General features: G+C 39.2%; 1 protein-coding gene across 1 annotated transcript; it reads right to left on the bottom strand.

Moving 5' to 3' along the window:
• Nucleotides 1–1843: 1843 nt before the first annotated feature.
• inavaa (innate immunity activator a) lies at nucleotides 1844–19920 on the bottom strand. Its single transcript, XM_067412674.1, has 10 exons — nucleotides 19841–19920; nucleotides 7298–7421; nucleotides 6748–6881; nucleotides 5319–5441; nucleotides 4872–5103; nucleotides 4711–4761; nucleotides 4354–4579; nucleotides 3513–3668; nucleotides 2560–3247; nucleotides 1844–2451 (listed from the first exon to the last, which is right to left on the bottom strand). Exons 2-10 carry the CDS (start codon nucleotides 7350–7352, stop codon nucleotides 2359–2361), a joined length of 1758 nt encoding a protein of 585 aa, XP_067268775.1. The 5' UTR covers nucleotides 7353–7421; nucleotides 19841–19920; the 3' UTR covers nucleotides 1844–2358.
• Nucleotides 19921–20258: the final 338 nt, after the last annotated feature.

Genomic DNA, 20258 nt, shown 5'->3' with positions numbered 1-20258 from the left:
TTAATCTGCTGCTGTCATGTGGTACAACTAGAGCTCTGTAAGTTGTTTAAATTCATTTTTATTGTAATATTATGTGCTTTGAGACATGGGGTCCTTAAACGCCGCCTCTCACAGGGTTTGTGCATAAATGTAGCCCAAAAATAGCCCAATGTAATTCTCTCCATTAGGTGGCTGAATTCTAGCCTGACGTGGTCATACTCAATTCTAGTCAGAATATGAGTCTGAAACTGCTGCATTGGGCTGTGATTATGGGGTGTGTTTCAAACGAACCAGGAAAGACATCAATTGGATAGACCTACAACCAATCAGAGCAACGAAGCGACGCAATGTCAAATGTCAACATAGTTCAACTGCACTGTGTTGCCAAGTCTGCGTTTTTTCTCTGTGGGTTGTTTTCTATGTCCGCGGGTTAAAGCGACTATTATGTGATATATAGACCCATGAGTGCGAATTTTAGCAGGCATCCTTGCCAAAATAACACACATTTTACCCCCCAAACGCCATTTTTCCCCCGGGAACCCCCCGAGAAGCTATTGTTTAGGACCAGTAGTTGGCGGGTTTTGTTGTAAAAACTTGGCAACCCTGTCAGCACGCGCGCTGAAATCAGGCTGGAATACACGATCTTTGCCGGTGTTGTAAAATTTTTTAAATAATTTAATGATACACAGAGTACTTACCCAACATGATCATCATTTCTGAGAGAAATTGTGGAGGTGAATGCATATACAAACAAGCTCTCCGTTGAGGATTCAAGCAAATATAATCCAAGCTCCTTTGATGACGTGCATGATTACGTTACTGTTGATCATCTGTCCGTCACCGTCTAAAGCCCGCCCTGATGATTTCATTGATCTGAACAGTTTCTGTTTGGGGATAATTACTCCTCTGAGGAGCAAGGCCAGACTGAACTGCCCGACCTAAACATTTTGTGGGCGGGGCTAAGTTCGGCTGGCATCCAGGCTAGCTGAATTGTCCACTTAATCTTTTTTATCTTATTTTTTTACCGTGGTTACAACTTAAAAGTTGGAAAACCATGGACTTGGCAACACATTTTTTGTGAAGCTTTGCAGACGCTGCGGTGTGCGTGGCTTTGGAGAGCGCTCTTAAGGGAGGGTGGGATCTTATGCTTTCAAAGCGAGCTTGCTATTGCTAGCCTTTTTGAAATTGCCTACCCTACCTTTAATGCCTCATTCACACTGCTTTTACACATATTGTTTTATCTATTACAATATTAATGCTTTCATTTTTCTGAACTTGTATTGTTTGTGACCTGCAGACAGCGCCCCCTGATGCAATGGATGTATCACTGCCGCTGGATAATCCTGGTCATCTACATCACTGTTCTTTGCTCAATCATAATATTAGCCATATTAGTGTGGCTGCTGCAAACACCTGTCTTATGGATGTGAAAAATTATATTAATTATCCATAGAAATGGGATATCTCTGTTGATAGCTTTTGATTAATGTTTGGTAGTTGTTTTAACGTAGTTTTAGAGAAACTGTTTCATGTTTCGTTTGACTCAGAATAAAATTGTCTAAAATCGTGCACTAGCATTTATGTCATTATGTATACTATTACATTGATACAACAAAAGATGCTGAAATGTGAAATATTTGAAAATGTGACAAACACAAAAATGCACTAGTGACACTAATCAGGATCTGTGAGATTGTTTATTAAAGTGTATTATAAATAATATAAAATATATTTCATAATTAGTATACAAACATGAAGGAAAATATCTGCATTCGGTATTATTAAGACTCACAGATGGATTATTATTACAATGCATATTACAGCAGCAGAACAACATTTTTTTAAACACTTCACTAATTTAAAAAAAAGTGTTAGCAAAGGGGCAATATTAAATCAGAAATAAAAAATAATATGGAAAAATAATATATTAATTCATAATGTGTTAAATTAAATAAAAATATTGGGGAAACTAAGACATTATGTAATACTTTATTATTAAGAATCGTGTACCAGACACAAATATATACTAAATGATGTCATTTCCATGAGGGCATTCATCTGTAATTTGCTAAAGTCACACTTTCCTGACATCAATAAAATTACCATTATATTATACATTCATCATAAATATCTGGCATGATGCCTTACAAGGAAGTCTTAGACTTGAAATGTAATCACAATAGTAGGCATATATGGAAGTGAGGCATATACTTCACTGGCTCAGCTCCAACTTGGTCAGAAAGTCTTGGTGAGAATTAACATAATTTTCACTATCAGGCTACATCAATGAGTCCATTGGCTCAATAAATAAAACTAAAGAAGGTGTACAATGAGTTCACTTATTCTCTGTGTAATTTCCTCCAGGTTTCTACTACCTTGTTACACCTGACTCACAATCTCAGAGTCGTCTTCTTCATACCACTGTAGCGGCGTTCCATCGGAAGCCCTTTGCAGAATCACTTTCTGAGAAACCTGGAAAGAAACAAGAATGCTCATTATTTAACTACCAAGAGATTGTATTCAGGATGCTCAGTTTATGTAATTTCTCCTGATAAACGGACACATTGTACACGTCTTTACCTGTTTTTGAGAGGGAATCTGGTGGTAAGGTGGCGGCTCTGGGCGCTTAATTCGAATCGATCCTTGCCGTTCAAGCGAGCGGTGTTTAGACACGGCCAAGTTGTTTTTCTGGTGCCAGGTTTTAAGCTCTCCTGATACCATTTCTCGAGGAAATGCTCGGCTGAGATGATTGGGGTATTCTCTAAGCGAAGTCGTGCGGACCACCTTTGTGTACGGCGGGGGAGGCTTGAGCATCCGTTTGGGTGAAGTAACCTCCACTTGTTGGGGTTTATTAGTATGCATGGTACCAGATTGTGAATTCGGTCCGAGTTGCAGCCTTCCCATGTCCGCCTGAACTAGTGTACTGTTGTTAATCTTCACCTGGCTGGGGCTGGGCACGAGGTGAGGTGGGTTGTTGTTGTTGTTTTTGAGAGAGTTGAGCTGGCCTGGTGCTTTATTTTGAGCAGTGCGATGGTAGCCGTATGGCGGTGGACAGGGTTTAGGTGCCTCAGTGGTTGTCTCTCGGCTGGAGGAACTGCTATACGAAGAGATGGAAAGCTCGGAGCTGCTGTCTTCAGAGCTGCACTGATATAAACGTTGAACTGAGTAGGCTAACGCAAAGTCGGTCACTCGTCGACGTGGCAACTTGGTCCGACCTCGTCCCAGGTCTGAGCTGGCCTTTGTCAATTCTGGTTTGCTTCTGGGAAGTCTATTTTACAAGAGATAATATCAGACCAGTAAGGTAAAAAAAAATGGCTATGATGAACTCAGTGAAAAAGTCCAAGATGGCAGATAGAAGTAAAATGTTGATCATTAAGCAACAACTAAAACATTAATTAAAAACAAAGAAAATTAATTTATTTGTCCAATTAGTTGTACAGCTGATAATTATGAGGATTTATAGCTGTCATTAAAAACGAACAACATTCAGACAATGCTGAAATGCCAGTGATGACTAATTTGTGTATCCTTACCGGAAGGACTGTGAGAACTGTCGGCGCAGTGGCAGCTCTGGGGTGGAGGGGGCGCTGTTTGGCTGATTGTTCCGCACTGGGAGACTTTTAAAAACAAACTGGGGTGCCGGAGGAAGTTCTGCCATTCTCATGTCTGTTGGTGAGCCTGTTGGACTGCTGTTGGCACAGAGGAAACAATTCATGAGATCATTATGAAATCATTTTGAAGTGATAAATATCTTAAATAGACACTATTTTAACCTCAAACCAGCTCACTGGATCAACAGTGCAACAACAAAAGTTAATTGATCAGTAAAATCAAACCAGATTTGTTCAGTAATGGTTGTGTAAAAGATATTTGAGAAAACACAGACATGTGACCAATTACACAACCATTAAAAGGGCTGGGGTCTGTCATTTTTTATTACTTTTTAAGAAATTAATACTTTTTTTTTTTTAAACAATGCATTAAATTGATCAAAAGTGAGAGTAAAAACATGTATAATGTTTTTAAAGTTAGGTCCCGTCAGTGAACGCAAACATGACAATCACGTGGCTCTTAGGGGGTAAGCTTTTCTTTGACCATTTGCATTTAAGACTTTAAGACTTTTTGTGCTGGCAATCTTCTAAAATTACATTCTGACACACCGTATTTCTAGGCACACGCGTTTTAAACATATTTGCTGTTTTATATCTATTGTTGCAGGTATATTATTGTCATGTAAAGGTCTAGACCTGCTGTTTTTCAGATGTATATCTAATTAAAAAAAACATTGTCTTTTGTTTCGGAACAATACGGTATAGTATATGCTCCAACTAAAACATCTATCATTTGGCTCGAAGCTAGAATATCCCATAATACCTTGAGCGGCTGCTGCAGGCAGAGTGAGACGGTTTTTGTTTCTGGTAGGGCTGGTCCAAGCTGGATTCCTTCCATGGAGAGTTCTGGATGGGTGAGGCATCATAGTCCAGACTGGAGCTGGAGCTTGATTGCTTTGGGCCATTATTGGGTAAAAGTGTCAATCGCTGGAAGCCGCTGTCTGTGGAAGACACCAAAACAGCCGGAGAAAAGGGAGCAGTGTCGGAATCTGTTGATAAAGAACCGTTTTTTTGACATTAGCAAACTCTTTATAGTCTAGTAATCAAATAAGCACATAAAGTAGGGTGCGGAAGTTTGAGTTTAAGTTTTTAACCAGGTAATAAAGAGTTGCTTGCTTACCATCATCCAAGGCAACAGCATCAGACAGCGAGCTGTCATCAGACATAAGATCTGAAATGGACCAACAAACAAGACTGCGTTATTTAAATGACTTGATTTGAATGAATGGTCACTTTTGTCTTTTTGTTAATATGAGAAGCAATGGCTTCTGATTGGCTGACCTCTCTGTCTGGACGTATAGCAGGTCTGCGGAGAGACACAGCCGTGGTTGATGCGGTGTTTCAGTATCACATCCTGCAGCTCTTTCAGCTTCTTTTCTTCACGTTTACACTGCTGCAGTCGGCTTTTCCTCACCGGTTTGCTGATGTGCTCCTCGAGGGAGAGCTTTCGGGCTGCCTCATAAATCTGCCGCTGCAGGGCGAGATCAGCTTCGAGCGAGTGCAGCTCAGACTCCTGGAGACAAACATTTAAGGGGGTAACCGCATGATTACACGCTGAAAATGCTGAAATATGGATTCAAAGCACCTTGTAAAAAATAGTTTTCCATATAAGTGGAAAGGATTCCGTATAATAATAATACCACCTAAAACTAGCCAGGTAGGGTCAAATAACAGCCAGTTGCAGTATAGCTATTAAAATAATCTCAGTGTAGGAACTGCGGGCTGTACCTCGCCATCTTGTGAAATAAAACCCTCATTCAGTTTAAAAGCGGCTCCGATGCGTCGCCGGACTTTCGGAGGCTTCTCGTCAGGAAGGAGAGGGTAATCGGAGGGCAGCTTTCCAGTCAGCTCCTGTAAAGGCAAAGCATTTTAACCACAAGCAAACTCAAAGAAAAGTAATCACAAAGAAAACGAACTTTATGTTTGTTAATCAATACAAACAAAACAAAATCTTTGGGCGAGCAGATGCTCGTCTTTATACTGTCGAGGTGTCCACAAAGGGGTTTCTATGGGGTAATGATTAGGCCCTTAAATCTTCTCCCTGCTTGGCCAGTAGTGAATGACAGACATGTGGGCTAACATGCAAAGAAGCATCTGTTTCTTGGCCATTGGCTTTAGTGCTTCTATTGAAGGGGTGTATTCAGAACAAGAGAAAGCACGGCTTAATCAGAGCAATCTGATTTACGCTTATGGGCCAGCTGACTTTCCTACCTTAAACTTTCCTATCCTGTTACAATGATACAATGCATTGGCGTAATTTTGTCTTAAAAAGTGGTGAAGGCTGTGGTGCTTCATAAATATCAAAACCTACAATTATTGTAACTCTATATAATATTCAAGTGCTTTTATGAGCAGCAGCATCTGGTCGGTGCATTTTACGTGTATTAATTAAATTATGAAGAACGACAGATTGGATGCATTTTCTTTGTGTTGTTAACCTTCCTGTGGTGGAGACAAAATTTTCACCCAAACAGTTATGCTGCTAAAGGAATGTTTCTTGAGCACTAAATCATCATATTAGAATGATTTCTGAAGGATCGTGGGACACTGAAGACTGGAGTAATGATGCTGAAAATTCAGCTTTGCCATCACAGGAGTATATTACACTTTGAAACATTTTAAAATAGAAAACTTTTGTAAATTGTAATAATATTTCACAACATTATTGCTTTGACTGTATCAAATAAATTCAGCCTGGGTGAGATTTTTCAAAAACATTAAATATCTTACCGAGCCCAATCTTTTGAACAGGAGTGTAACTGTTTTTCCTGATTAGAAGTCATTATGCTTCATTATTTAATTAATTTAATCTTTTATGAACCCTTTTATGATTTTTTTAAGTGTTGGCAGACCCCAGTTAACTTGTTTTTTCAAATGAAAATGTTTAATCTCTGAACTGCTGTTGTTTTTCATGGCTTAAAACTTTTTTGAAGAAATTTCTATAGAGAAAATTAACGGGAACACATCATGCTAGGTTTTTGAGCTGATTTTGGGTCACAAATCAAGCATTTTCCACAGATCCTCTGACTATTTGTGATGGTTTGAATACTAAAAGAACAAAAAAAATGTTTCATATATAAAGTGGCTGTGCAGGGTATGGTTCATGATGTGTAAGATTTGAACAGAGATGGCAGTGCTGATGGCTTGTGTCACTCACAGCCTCTCTAATGCAGAGTTTCTTGAGCTCCAGGACACACATCTCAAGTCTGTCCTCAAGGGCCTGCTGCTTCAGCCTCATGGCACGTGTGTGAGTGTTCAGGTCCTTCACCGGAGACGTGGGGCTGTCTGGGCCTGGACAACACAAGAGATTTCATTACACAAGACCACACACACACACACATTTTGCCTCCTCAAAATGTCTATCAGACTTGATACACTGAACTGTAGTGCTCATGTGGGAAATGAGTCGCATCATCTGACTTTCCTCCATCATTTCCTATGTTCTTTAGATCATCTGTTGTTAAAATGGCAAAAAGGCCAAACAAATAAAACAGTATTAACATTAAAACTAAAATAAAAATAGATCTAGCTGTGGAGATTACATGGGAAACAAGAGTTTTAGCCGCATTATCAGACTTTCCTTCATTTCCTGTTCTTTAAAATGACAAATCTTATTCTTTTCATGTCTAAACCACCTAATTTAGCCGTATCATTTCCACTCCCTTCTAAATATATTTTACCATTAACATAGAAATGAAAGCACTCACCAGAGTTTAAAATGATCCCGCTATCCGAGTCACTGATCTCCTCCTTACAATCCATGTTTGTTTTTGTAATTCTGCAGTTTTTGTTGAATTTTTTTTTTTCCCCAGTTCAGTCTGCAGATGTGACCTGTTAATGGGAAAGAAAAAAAGATTCAAATCCGTTGTTTGATTTCAAGCGCTCTCCATTTACTCTACTGCTCTCCAGTCCAGCAACCACTAAGTAAATTTGCCTTCCAAATAGTGGCTTGTGGCAGTGCGATTATGTAAAAACTAACCTCCCGAGGAGAACCCTGCGCAGGCACCTCAGCGTCTCCTTAACATCTGACAAAGCAACTGGTCATTTGCCTTATCAAGCCCAATTTCAGTCTGTGCGCACACGCAGACCCCCCTCCCCAAATGTTTGAATGTCTCAAAACACAATAGCCACATGCCCGGAGTTGAACGCACACATGTGGGGGTCTTATTCCTCCATACAGCACCATAGCAACCTGGATCACTATGACCAAGCAGGCGTGTGTGAATTGTGATGGAGTGTGTTTGGGGGAAAACTAGAAGTCAACAGATGGCAGAAGGGACTCCCCCCTCCCAAAGGCTGCACCTGTTCTCTCCAAGAACCCCCTCTTTTCTCTTTCAGTGCCCACTCGCCACAGCTTTGAAGTGGAACAATGTGTCCGTGCTGATTCAGCCTTAGGCGGGAGATGCTGAGAACTCAGATAACCATGTCAGGGTTTCTCTTATTACCATGAAGAAAACTTACAGGCAAAGTTTTTCTAAAGGATTGTTAGGAATAACATTTAGAGATCTCAGACTGTGACGTCTCGGATTTCACAGCCTAAGTAGGGAGAAAGTAAGATGAGGAGATGCTGCTGTGACATTTACATAAAGTCTTGTTACTGTTATTGTAAAGGATCATGTTAATGCACTGGGAAGAGTTTAAAATGACAGATCAGATGTAAAAGGAATCAAAGATTAAGGAAACTTGTGTCTATTTTAAATATGTTTAAAGGGGAGCTTCATCCCCAAATGAGAGCGAGTAAATGATGGCAAAAAGTTGTCTCAAACCTGTATGACTTGCTTTCCTGTATGGATTTTTTGGACAAAAAAAACAGAAGTTTTTCACATTTTTGTTTCAGAGTACAAAGAAAAGCATACATGTTTGAAACAACATGATGAGTAATTTATATTTTCATCTTGAGAATCAGAAGTATTACAAAGGATCCATTCATATCCAGTGACAAGATTTGAGAAAATGATTAGCGTATCTTATGACATTATCTGCAACACTGATTTTTTTGGAGTCATATTATAAGTTACAGTAACCATTATCAGAAGTTGGGCCTGAAGTATATAGAATGATCCTAAATGTAGAAGTTTTTGAAATGTTCCTAAACCTATTTTAAACATTTCCACATGCACATAAATTGTTTCTAAATGTATTTTAAAGGCTTAGTTCAACCAAAATTGAAAATTATCCCATAATTTACTAACCCTTATGCTGTCTTAGGATGTGTATGACTTTCTTCTTCAGCCAAACACAGTCTGAGTTATATTAATAAAGAATATAATTCTTCCAAGCTTTATAATGGGAGTAAAGGGTACCATTTTTTAAAGCCCAAAAAAGCGCAGTAAACAAATAGGGCTAGGAAACAAACACAAGCTCCTGTGACATTTCTCTTTAAAAATTCTCATTTTAGATTTCTAATTCGTGAATGGTGGAACTCGACTGTTGGCAGAAGCTAGTGATTATTATTAATAAAGTTATAAATATGGATAATTTTCTTACAAAAAAAGCATCACTTCGCCTCAGTATAGGACTTTATTAACCCCCTGGAGCTGTTTGGATAACTTTAATGATGGATGGATTTGCTTTTTTTCGGCTTAATAAAAAAAGTATGGAAAAGCCAGGATATTTTTTAATATAACTGATTGTGTTTGGCTAAAGGAAGAATGTCACATACACCTAGGATGGCTTTAGAGTGAGAACATTTTTGGGTGAACTATCCCCTTAATTGCAGATTCATAATTATCACAAAACAGTTCAAATGCTGCCCATTGGTTAACATTAACCATTAACAATGGTTAATGCATGTATAATAATAATAAATGCATATTGTGATTTCCTATTTATCTTTACAGTTTCATAATCAATGGTGGATTATTTTAATTACAGTTTTATAAGCGCAAAAAAGTTTGTACGGATGATTTTTAGTTAGTGTCCACAAGAATAATTTCACATCAGTTTTTGTCTTTTAAATCTGTAGTTGTTCCTCACTTTGTCATAGAATAAAATTCCGATTGTATGTGTGTTTTATAAACGGGGCCCACGGTTCCTTGTTATATCTAATGTGCTTGGTGTCATCCACACAAAAATCGAGGACAGACATTGTATATATATAAATGCTATTTTGGGGGAAATCTAGTTGCCCACCCACATCACTAGGGACAACATCCCTGCTAATGAGTCAGTTTGGATCCTTATCATCCCTCTTCCTGAGCTCTGAGAAAGAAAATGTGACAGGATGTGATGGTGGCACTTCTGAAGGCTCCATCTTCATTTAGTTCTGTAACTCATGTGGATGGATGCAGCTCAGCACAATAGGAACCATCAGACACCCCGACGACTGAAAAAATACCAGCAAAGCTCTGTGTCAACAAGCCAGAGCAGCCAGTTGGCTGAGAGGACAGTATCTGCTGATACAACAAGACTTAGTCGGTAAAAGAGGGCAAAAGAAAGGCTGATGAAACTGCAGTGGGGATTAGGTCGCAGTGACACACTGTGCTTTATTAAACTAAAAGCAACTGGGGTTCCGGTTTTAGGGGTTCCGGTTTTACGTCAGCCATGTGAGGTCGCATAAGTCGGAAGCTCCGCAAACCGCGTTTTATATTTTGATTTAATACTTGACACAGCGTTATTACAGTGAGTTCTAACGATGTCTTCAAAAGCCCAAAGACAAAAGAAGGCCGATTCAGCTATTGCCGGCGGCTCATCTTTGGAAACATCCAAGAGTGATGAACTTTCCTCGCCTGACAGTGCTGATATTATGGCTGCCATAAGTAGACTTGAAAGCGGAATCCACGCAAAATTCGACGCGCACACAGCTGAAATTCGAGGCGAAATTTCCCTGGTACGCGAAGAAATGCACAACACATTTTCATCTCTGAAAGAAGACATCAAAACACAGAACGAGCGCTTAACAAGCCTAGAGACCGCTACCTCAGAATGGACGACCAGTCTTCAATCGCTCGAGCCTACTGTCGTTTCTCTTCAGAAAGAGATCGCTTCGCTGCAAGCTAAGTGCATTGATTTAGAGTGTCGTTCCCGCAGATCCAATCTTCGCTTAGTGGGAATTCCGGAAGGTTTGGAGGGACCACAACCAACGAAGTTCGTGGCTGATGCCCTGGCGGAGATATTTGGTCTATCTGAACCTCCACTACTTGCTCGCGCTCATCGCACACTTGCTCCGAAACCTTTAGAGGGTGGCCGTCCGCGAGCCTTCGTGATTTGCTTCCATCGCTACGATGTAAAGGAGGATATTTGGCGAAAGGCGACCCGCAGTGGGCAGCTTAAGTTCAGAGATAAAATTGTGTTCATATTCCCGGACTTCCCACCTGAGATTGCCAAGAAACGGGCTGCGTACTATGAGGTGAAACGTCTACTGAGGTCCATGCCAGATGTTAAGTACGGTCTAAAAGGTCTCACCGGCTTCAGAATCACAAAGAACGGCGCTGAACAAATGTTTGACACTCCAGCCGCAGCAATGGATTTTGTGAAAAAGCATTTATTGCCTGCGTGAATTGGTGCAACGTACTGGAAGTTGTGTTTCATTTTCTATGGTTCAGATCGTCTACTATTGAAAGCTCTTAATTCATTTATGGGGTATAATCTTTAGAATATATTAGTATTATTATTATTTACTAAAATTTCATTTCTTTATTGTATTTGCTGTAGCCTATCATTATTCGTTTGTGGAGATGCGTCCGAGGTGAGTCACAATATCTCGCACGCACATTGGGGTGTTTCCTCAGGGGAGCGTACACTCGAGTTGGGGGAGTGTTAGCTTAAGTCAAGAGCGCGTGGTGGGGCGTTGTAGTGAGGGTGGGGGGCTGGTTTTCGCGCTTGGGTTCGTGTTGTGTGTTAACGTGTTCGCAATTTTTTTGTCCATCTCAAGAGCACAATATTGGGCCAAGGATATTTTCATGTTTTTCTGTATGTGCTATTCCTTGTATAACTATTTGGGTTTCGTAAATACATATTTGGTCTTTCTCCTTTTTTTTCCTTCTTTTTTCTCCTCACTCACCTTAAATGTTGGGCGTTAGGACTAATGAGGATGGGTTGGTGAGATGGGTTAGCTGGAACTGTAAAGGTTTGAATAATCCAGTTAAACGTAATAAGATTTTGATTCATCTTAGAAAACTTAAAGCCAGTTTTGCATTTCTTCAAGAAACTCACCTCTGTACTTCTGACCATTTTAGACTGAAAAAAGACTGGGTGGGTCAAGTTTATCATTCACATTTCCAGTTCAAGTCTAGGGGCTGTGCCATTCTTGTACATAAATCTATTCCATTTGTCATGTCACAAGTAATTGCAGACCATAAGGGCAGATATGTCGTTGTAATGGGAACTTTATTCTCAACCCCCCTAATTCTTGCTAATGTTTATGCTCCTAATTACGACGATGCTAATTTCATCTCCTCTTTTTTGGCATGTATACCCGACCTTCATTCTCACTCATTAATCCTTGGCGGAGATTTTAATTGTGTTATGTGTCCACAACTTGATAGGTCCTCAAAAAAAGTTGTATCTCTTTCAAAATGTGCGGGGATTATTCAATCTTTTCTGCATAACTATGGTGTTTGTGATGCATTTCGCTTCTTAAACCCTTCCACAAAGAAATATTCATTTTTTTCTCACGTACATCAGTCATACTCACGAATCGATTATTTCTTCCTAGATAACAAACTTCTTCCTCACCTGCAGGATTGCTCGTATGAAAGCATAGTAATATCTGATCACGCACCAGTTGTTCTGAAACTGAACTTTCCGAAAGCACCTCCGAAGAAGCACCAATGGTCCTTTAACCCTTGTCTATTACATGACAAAGAATTTGTAAATTTGATCTCCTCAAATATATCTTCTTTTCTTGAACTTAATAGTACTCAGGGTATGGCTTATTCTACAATTTGGGAGACCTTAAAATGCTATCTGCGTGGCCTAATAATTTCATATTCATCTTATAAAAATAGAGAGCGAAAGAGACAGCTAGAGGAATTATCTAGTTCAATAACAACTATTGACTCTCAGTATTCACTTAATCCCTCTCCAAACCTATATAAAGAACGTCAGATTCTGCAAACAAAATATAATTTGTTAACAGCTGAAGAGGCTGAGAATTTACTTTTACGAGCTCAACATAGGGTCTATGAGTTTGGTGACAAGACAGGTAAATTATTAGCTTATCATATTCGTAAATCGCAGACGTCACGCTTAATACCCCAACTCAAGTTACCATCAGGAACTATCACTACTGATTATGAAGAAATTAATTCTCAATTTAAACAATACTATATAAATTTGTACACCTCTGAATCTCCTCGTGATGCATCATTAATGAATACCTTTTTAGATAAATTAAATTTCCCTACTATAGAAAAGACTCTGTGTGATTGTTTAGATGCAGATATTCAAATTGAAGAAGTAGCGGATGCAATTGTTTCCTTGAAAACAGGCAAGGCTCCGGGTCCTGATGGTTTCCCATCTGACTTTTACAAGGTATTCTCTAAATTGTTATGCCCCGTGTTGCTTTTGGTTTTTCAAGAGAGTCTTCAAAGTTCTAAGTTACCCCCAACCTTCTATCAAGCCACCATTTCATTAATTCTTAAGAAAGATAAACCCCCCCTAGATTGTTGCTCATATCGTCCCATTTCACTTTTAAATTGTGACTACAAGATACTAGCTAAAATATTATCTATACGGCTTGAAAAAACTCTTCATAAAGTAATTTCACCTGATCAAACCGGTTTTGTTAGAAACAGACACTCTTTTTTTAATATTAGGCGTCTTCTTGATGTTTTGTATTCACCTCATTCTAATAGTGCTGAGGTAGTGGTCTCACTAGATGCTGAAAAAGCATTTGACCGAATCGAGTGGGACTATCTTATAAATGTTTTGGAGAGGTTTGGATTTGGTTTAAAATTCATTTCTTGGATAAGACTTCTTTATGCCACTCCCAAAGCATCTGTACGCTCAAACAATATTGTCTCAGATTCTTTTCCACTGTGTCGGGGCACAAGGCAGGGTTGTCCCCTTTCCCCCCTCCTATTTGCTATTGCCATTGAACCCCTGGCAATTGCATTGCGTGCTGACTCGGAGGTGCACGGTATTTTTCGTGCTGGTCTAGAACAGAAGGTTTCTTTATATGCTGATGATCTTATTTTATTTATATCCAATCCCCTAACCTCAATCCCTCAAGTGCTTTTAATATTGGATTCATTTAGTACTTTTTCAGGTTATAAACTGAATTTATCCAAGAGCGAATTATTCCCTGTTAATTCTGCTGCCTTAAGTATCTCATATTCAAATTTCCAATTTAGAGTTGTTAATAACAAATTTAGGTACTTAGGTGTTCAAGTGACGCGTAAACACACTGACTTGTTTAAAACAAATTTTAGTCCTTTAATTGAGTTGACAAAATCATTGTTTTTATCATGGAAACCCCTTCCTCTCTCACTGATAGGAAGGGTAAATGCAGTTAAGATGAACATTCTTCCCAAATTTTTATATTTGTTTCAATGTTTGCCCATATTTATTCCCAAGTCATTTTTTTCCTGTCTGGAAAAGACTATCTCCTCATTCATTTGGAATAACAAGCCAAGGCGAATAACTCTAAAACACCTTGTTAAGCCAAAGGAGGTGGGAGGTTTAGCTTTGCCTAACTTTCAAACGTACTACTGGGCAGCTAACTTTAGAAACTTACTGTACTGGTTACAACATGATTTACAATTGTCTAAGCCGCTCTGGGTGCAAATAGAGGCTGTAGGTTGTTCCCCAGTCACACTGACATCTTTGCTCTGTTCCTCTATTCCTCCTGCCCATAATATCCTGATTAAGAATTCAGTTGTTAAGCATTCTCTGAGGATTTGGACTCAGTTTCGCAGAGTTCTAGAGCTTAAAGATCTTTCCTCAGCGGCACCCATTGCCAGTAACGTTTCCTTTGCACCCTCACTTTTCGATGGAGCTTTCAATATTTGGAAATCACAAGGTCTAGTCACAATTGATCAGCTATACATAGATAATGTTTTTGCTTCTTTTGACCAACTTAAAAACAAATTTTCTTTGTCAAATTCACATTTATTCCGGTATTTTCAAGTTCGAAGCTTTGCTCGTAAACATCTTCCAGAGTTCCCCTCCGCCCCTCCTAGTGGTATATTGGAATGTATTTTAGACCAACATAAATGTATAAAGGGTGCCATTTCAAATATTTATAGTATAATAAATAAAAATCTAACCCCATCTGGTAGGTCATTGAAATCTCTTTGGGAGGAGGACTTGGGTATTACATTAGAAGATGAAACCTGGGACACTATCCTTAAAAGGATACATTCTTCTTCAATTAATTCTAGACATAGACTTATTCAGTTTAAGGTAGTGCATCGTATTCACTGGTCTAGGGTGCAACTCAACAAGATATTTCCTGACGTAGACCCCACCTGTCCACGCTGTGTTGTGGAGCCAGCCACTTTGTTTCACTCTTTTTGGTCCTGTCCTAAGCTATTAAGGTTTTGGGGACAAATATTTAGTTGTTTCTCAGACATTTTTACCACAGCAATTGACCCCAACCCGTTGATAGCTTTATTTGGGGTTCTTCCGGAGGGTATCAAACTGACAGCCTTAGAGATGGATAATATTGCACTTTGCACACTGCTAGCTAGACGACTTATTCTAATCAACTGGAAACTGCCATCTCCTCCAACCTACCGTCAGTGGGTTTTTGACCTACTTTTTGCCCTCAAACTTGAAAAAATTAAATTCGGAGTGAGAATGAAGCCCGATCTTTTCTTAAGATCTTGGAGCCCATTTTTAGATTACTTTAAGGAGAAAGAATCTGGGTAAAGGTTGTTTTTTTTTTTTTTTGTTGCTTTCAGATGTCTATATACATACAGTATATCATAGTGATTATACTTTCATTTATATGTGAGCCTTTATTATGCATGTTTTATGGAGTAATTCTACACACAACTCTGCAACAATTTGATGTATATACTGTGCCTTGAGATGTATATGTGCTTTTCTTTAATAAAAAAAAAAAAAAAAAAAAAAAAAAAAAAAAAAAAAAAAAAAAAAACTAAAAGCAACTCTTAATTTTAGTTCACCACAAAATTATAATTTTGCCATCACTTACTCACCCTTATACCATGAGAAAAGACTTTCTTCCATGGAACCCAAATAAAGAGATATTGAAAACTGTGCTGGTTGCTCTTTTCCATTCTAATACAATGAAATTATGCAGGTATAACATTTCAAATTTAGGTCTTTTACACACACAAAGCTATTGTACATGACTTTAAAAAACCTTTCAATATAGCACATGGGTTGTATATTACAATTCATGGTGCTTTTGAGTTAGTGTTAACCCTTTAGGCGCCAGAGGTTTTTTCCTAAAACGTTCGATTTTGACATCTTAATTTCAAAAGGCTATATCTTAAAAGTGATAAAAGATAGAAACTTTCTGTAAATTAGAGAAATATTAAGGAGGACCATAAGTTTATGTAGAGATTACATTTTCCCATCTAATTTGCATATTATGACGTCATAACGTGGGTGCAACCTTGGATTATAGAATTTTCATGAAAAGCCAAATGTTTAAATGATGAATGCAGCACTTCTTTCCCCCCAAAATGTCCCTCACCTTCTGTGTGCTATATTGCACAATACTGAATGTTCAGGTAAATAGTAAATAGTAAACAAACTGTGTAAATCATTACTAATAAATGGTAGAAACAAACCGAATGCATAGCGGTTTGCCCTTTGCTGTAGATTTTCCATTTACTACATACAGTAAGCACTCTGATTGCATATATAGGGCACATATATATTATATATTATGCATAATAGCCCCCTGCCCTGTGTCACAGCGCGTCTGCTCGCGTCCAGATCTGCCTCGCGCGGCCGCCGAGTGTGCACAGCCTGGACCACTGTTATTGTAATTTTGACTCCCCACCCTGCCTCCACGTTTCCCTCGAACTTGCTTATGAATACTTCGACCTCTTCTAACATACCCAGTGGTGTTAGATAAAGTCTCCACCACAATACTGTCGCCGCGATCGCGGAGATGCGCGCGGTGAGAAGACGCACGCTTCATGGTGAGCGCGGCAAAAATCTCCCGCGGCCGCCGCGTTCTCAACACTAACACACCTGCTAACTTCGCGATGAACACTCGGACCCCGGGAAACATTGTTCCCACCACTGACATTGGGCAAAGGACCATCTACATTGGGCAAATGATCCACCGTTTGTGCTTAGTGTAACGTTAGGTTTAGTTTCACTTTCAGAATCACTGTCATCTCATATTTACCTTCAGAATCAGGGTCCGCGAATAGAAGACCCAACACTTCATTGTGGGTAAGCTTTATTGATGCCATTAGAAAATAATAATAGTAATAATAATCTAATGCAAATACTCGCTGACGTTGACAATGCTCTGATAAAACAACTCACTCGCACGTCAGCTCCGCTTTTGTTTACACTGATTCAATGCGCTCTTGCTCGCATATTTTGTATAGAATCATGATGTTTGTATGAGTCAGGGATGAAGTACGACATGTCTACCATCTAGTGGAGGGGAGGTTGAATGAAATTTGACACCCTATTTGACAAAATCGGCCGTTTTATTCAGTGACGCATCTTGTCGAGTAAACTCGACCGTGGCGCCTAGAGGGAGTGTTAACAATAAGTGGAGACTGATGCCTTTAGGTTTCAACAAATTATGTATGTATACTCCAAGATGGTTCACTTAAATTATTATGAATGGGAGAAGCTGCAATGCGCAATATGGCGGAATAAGCCCCACCTTCAAAATAAAAGAACCAATAGCCAATTGGTAAAGTCATCGCACCACTGCAGCTGCAGTTAGAAGCTCCGACTCCCATAGAAACGGTCAGTGGTTCTCAAGGTGGATATACCATAATTATGAGATTCCGGCTTGGAAAAAAAAAGAAGAAGCATTGAAGTCCTCATAGAACTCACAATTACAACTTAAAACTCAGCATTTTCTTAAAGCTCCAACTCAAAATGGTACAAATGTCGCTTCAGCGCCATGAGAGAAAATTCTAGTGGTGCCCCCCTCAGCCCTTGGTGCCCTACGCACAGTGTGTGTAAGCAATAAGCACAATCTTCAGAACTTCTCCTTTTATGTTCCATAGAGAAAAGGAAGTCATATGGGTTTGGGATGAGTAAATGATGACAGATTTTACATTTTTGGATGACCTATTCCTTCAAAACCCACAGAATGCACTCACGAGGAGTTCCACCCTGAAAGCACATTAGGCCGGTCTTGATTACAAAGCACATTACGCTCAGAAGAGCAGACAGGACGTAGTTTCTCGACAGTGATCTCGTCAACAGAAGGATAACACAACAGATCCACCCATCCTCCTGCGCAGTCAACCGTAAAGATGAGACATCAGCGAATAAGGACGTTTTCAGTAGTCTGCAATTCTCATGTGCCGTCTATTCCATCTCCGCCAAATTCCCCAACACCCTTTCCCATGAGCCTGTGGGGCTGTGATCTATTGGAATGCCTACCCGGCCAATTTCATTACCACTGCGGCCAGGTCTGGAATTCCCAGAGAGGGCCAGAGCTTGGAAAGTCTGACAGGAGACTTGAACACGACCCAAAATGTATGTGGAGCCTGTTATTATAGAGATGCTGAATCGTGTGGATGCAGATGTTATGGGAGCGACAGAATTTAGTGTGTGATTTTTTTTCCACAGCTGGTGCAAAGCCAAAAACCAGTTGAATGTTAATTAAGCCATGCAAAACATGGCAGAGAGTGAGAGAGAGAGGGAGTCAAGAGACCTGAAAGACAGTCTTTGTGATTCCACTGCTCTCCTTTCATCATGCCACTCAATGAAGATGGAACGATTAATCAAAATGCATGACAAAAAGCCTCTCAGAGGCGCAAACACCTTTAGCTAATAAAAAAAGGGAATAAAAGTTCTCTGCCAGTGTAAACACAGTCTCATTCTCCTTTATAAATGGATATCCACTTTGTATCTGAATTCCAGTACAAAGTCAATTAAGATATACCATGGACCTCGGGAAATGAGATCAACCTCTTAAAGGGTTAGTTCACCCAAAAATGAAACTATCCCATGATTTACTCAACCTCAATCATCCTAGGTGTACATGAAAATCTTCTTTAAAAACGAATACAATCAGTGTTATATATAAAAAAATGTCCTGGCTCTTCCAAGCTTTATAATGGCAGTGAATGGCTGTTTCTGTTGAAGTCCATAAAAGTGCATCTATCCATCATGAATCTGATGGACTGTAATCTTTAACTTCCACAAACTGTCCTACGCGCATTCATGAGAGACTGAGGTTCCAGCGTATGACGTATGTCTCTCGTGAATGTGTGCGCAACAGTTAGCTGAAGTTAGAGATTACAGTTTTAAATATGGATATTTTACTTTTTTTTTAAATGCATCGTTTTGCTTCATAAGGCCTTTATTAACACCCGTGTCTGTGTGGAGTACTTTTATGATGGATGGATGGATGGATGGATGCACTTTTATGGACGACAAAACAGAACAGAGTCAGGATTTTTTTATATATAACTCCGATTGTATTCGTCTGAAAGAAGAATATCATACACCGAGGATGACTTGAGGGTGAGTAAATCATGGGCTAATTTTCATTGAACTATCCCTTTAAGTCTTAATACAAAAAACTGTGACTGCAGGTAAAATGTTCCTTCTGATGAACTTTTAACAGACCACAGAATTGATTAATTACAGATGATTTGGATCTGTTAAACAACACAGCACTGTTTTACAGATTCAAGAGAAAACATCTTCAGTCTGAATGCGTGGACTTTGTGAAGACAAATGTCACTTGTGTTTACATTGTAATATTCCATATAATCAATCATAACGCAATCATGATTGCCATCAATATCATAACCAGCTAGAGGTCCACAAATATCGTGCAGAATAGATTGTTGAACCGACATTTTGTTATAATTGGCATGCTTTGAAGGGTTGGATGACCTTACTAAACATAAATAAATTCATGCAATCAAATCATCACCCTTTATGTTTGTTGTAAATGTACTTTTAGGTGAAAAATATAAATCAAGAGAAACTGAAAAGAAAACGAGTGCAATAAAAGCTTATCAAAATAATTTGCGCATGGCTTCAAATGAATGATTTCTCTGAGCTATTGTGCAAACTGCAAAATGTAATTTCCATAAATAGACACATTATCTGCACACACAAAAATTATACAAATATAATATAAATACAAATATTTACAGTTGTAATCATACCTTTCTTTGCTGTATTCAGCCCAAAACACACCCTCCGTTCACTCCATTCCCGCAGATGCGCGTGTGCCGGTGGACTCCAGTGCGGCTGGATGTGGAGTCTGTACTCAAGCTAGCCAAAAGCCACTGGACTGTACCAAACCGTATCTTCGCAGGGGGGATGTGCCATATAGCTGAATCTTTATCCAGCTCTTATTCATAAAGTAACATGCGTGTTCAAATTAACAGACCCATGTATAATATTTTATCGAGGTAAAAATCTAATTGTCCTTGTAAACAAGTGTAATGGTAAAAAAAACCCAGGGCGATACCATTGCGATACCATACTCCGTCAATGTTTGTCTAGATGCTTAGTAAGCGTGTGTGATCTTTTTGAAGGCAGCACACGCTTCTTTTTCTTTAGGCGTGTCTAAAAGAGCCA

The sequence above is a fragment of the Pseudorasbora parva genome, chromosome 13 (assembly GCF_024679245.1).
Source record: "Pseudorasbora parva isolate DD20220531a chromosome 13, ASM2467924v1, whole genome shotgun sequence".
Taxonomy (NCBI): Eukaryota; Metazoa; Chordata; class Actinopteri; order Cypriniformes; family Gobionidae; genus Pseudorasbora; species Pseudorasbora parva.
The sequence above is the reverse complement of the archived record's forward strand: the minus strand, read 5'-3'. Positions and strand labels throughout refer to the sequence as shown.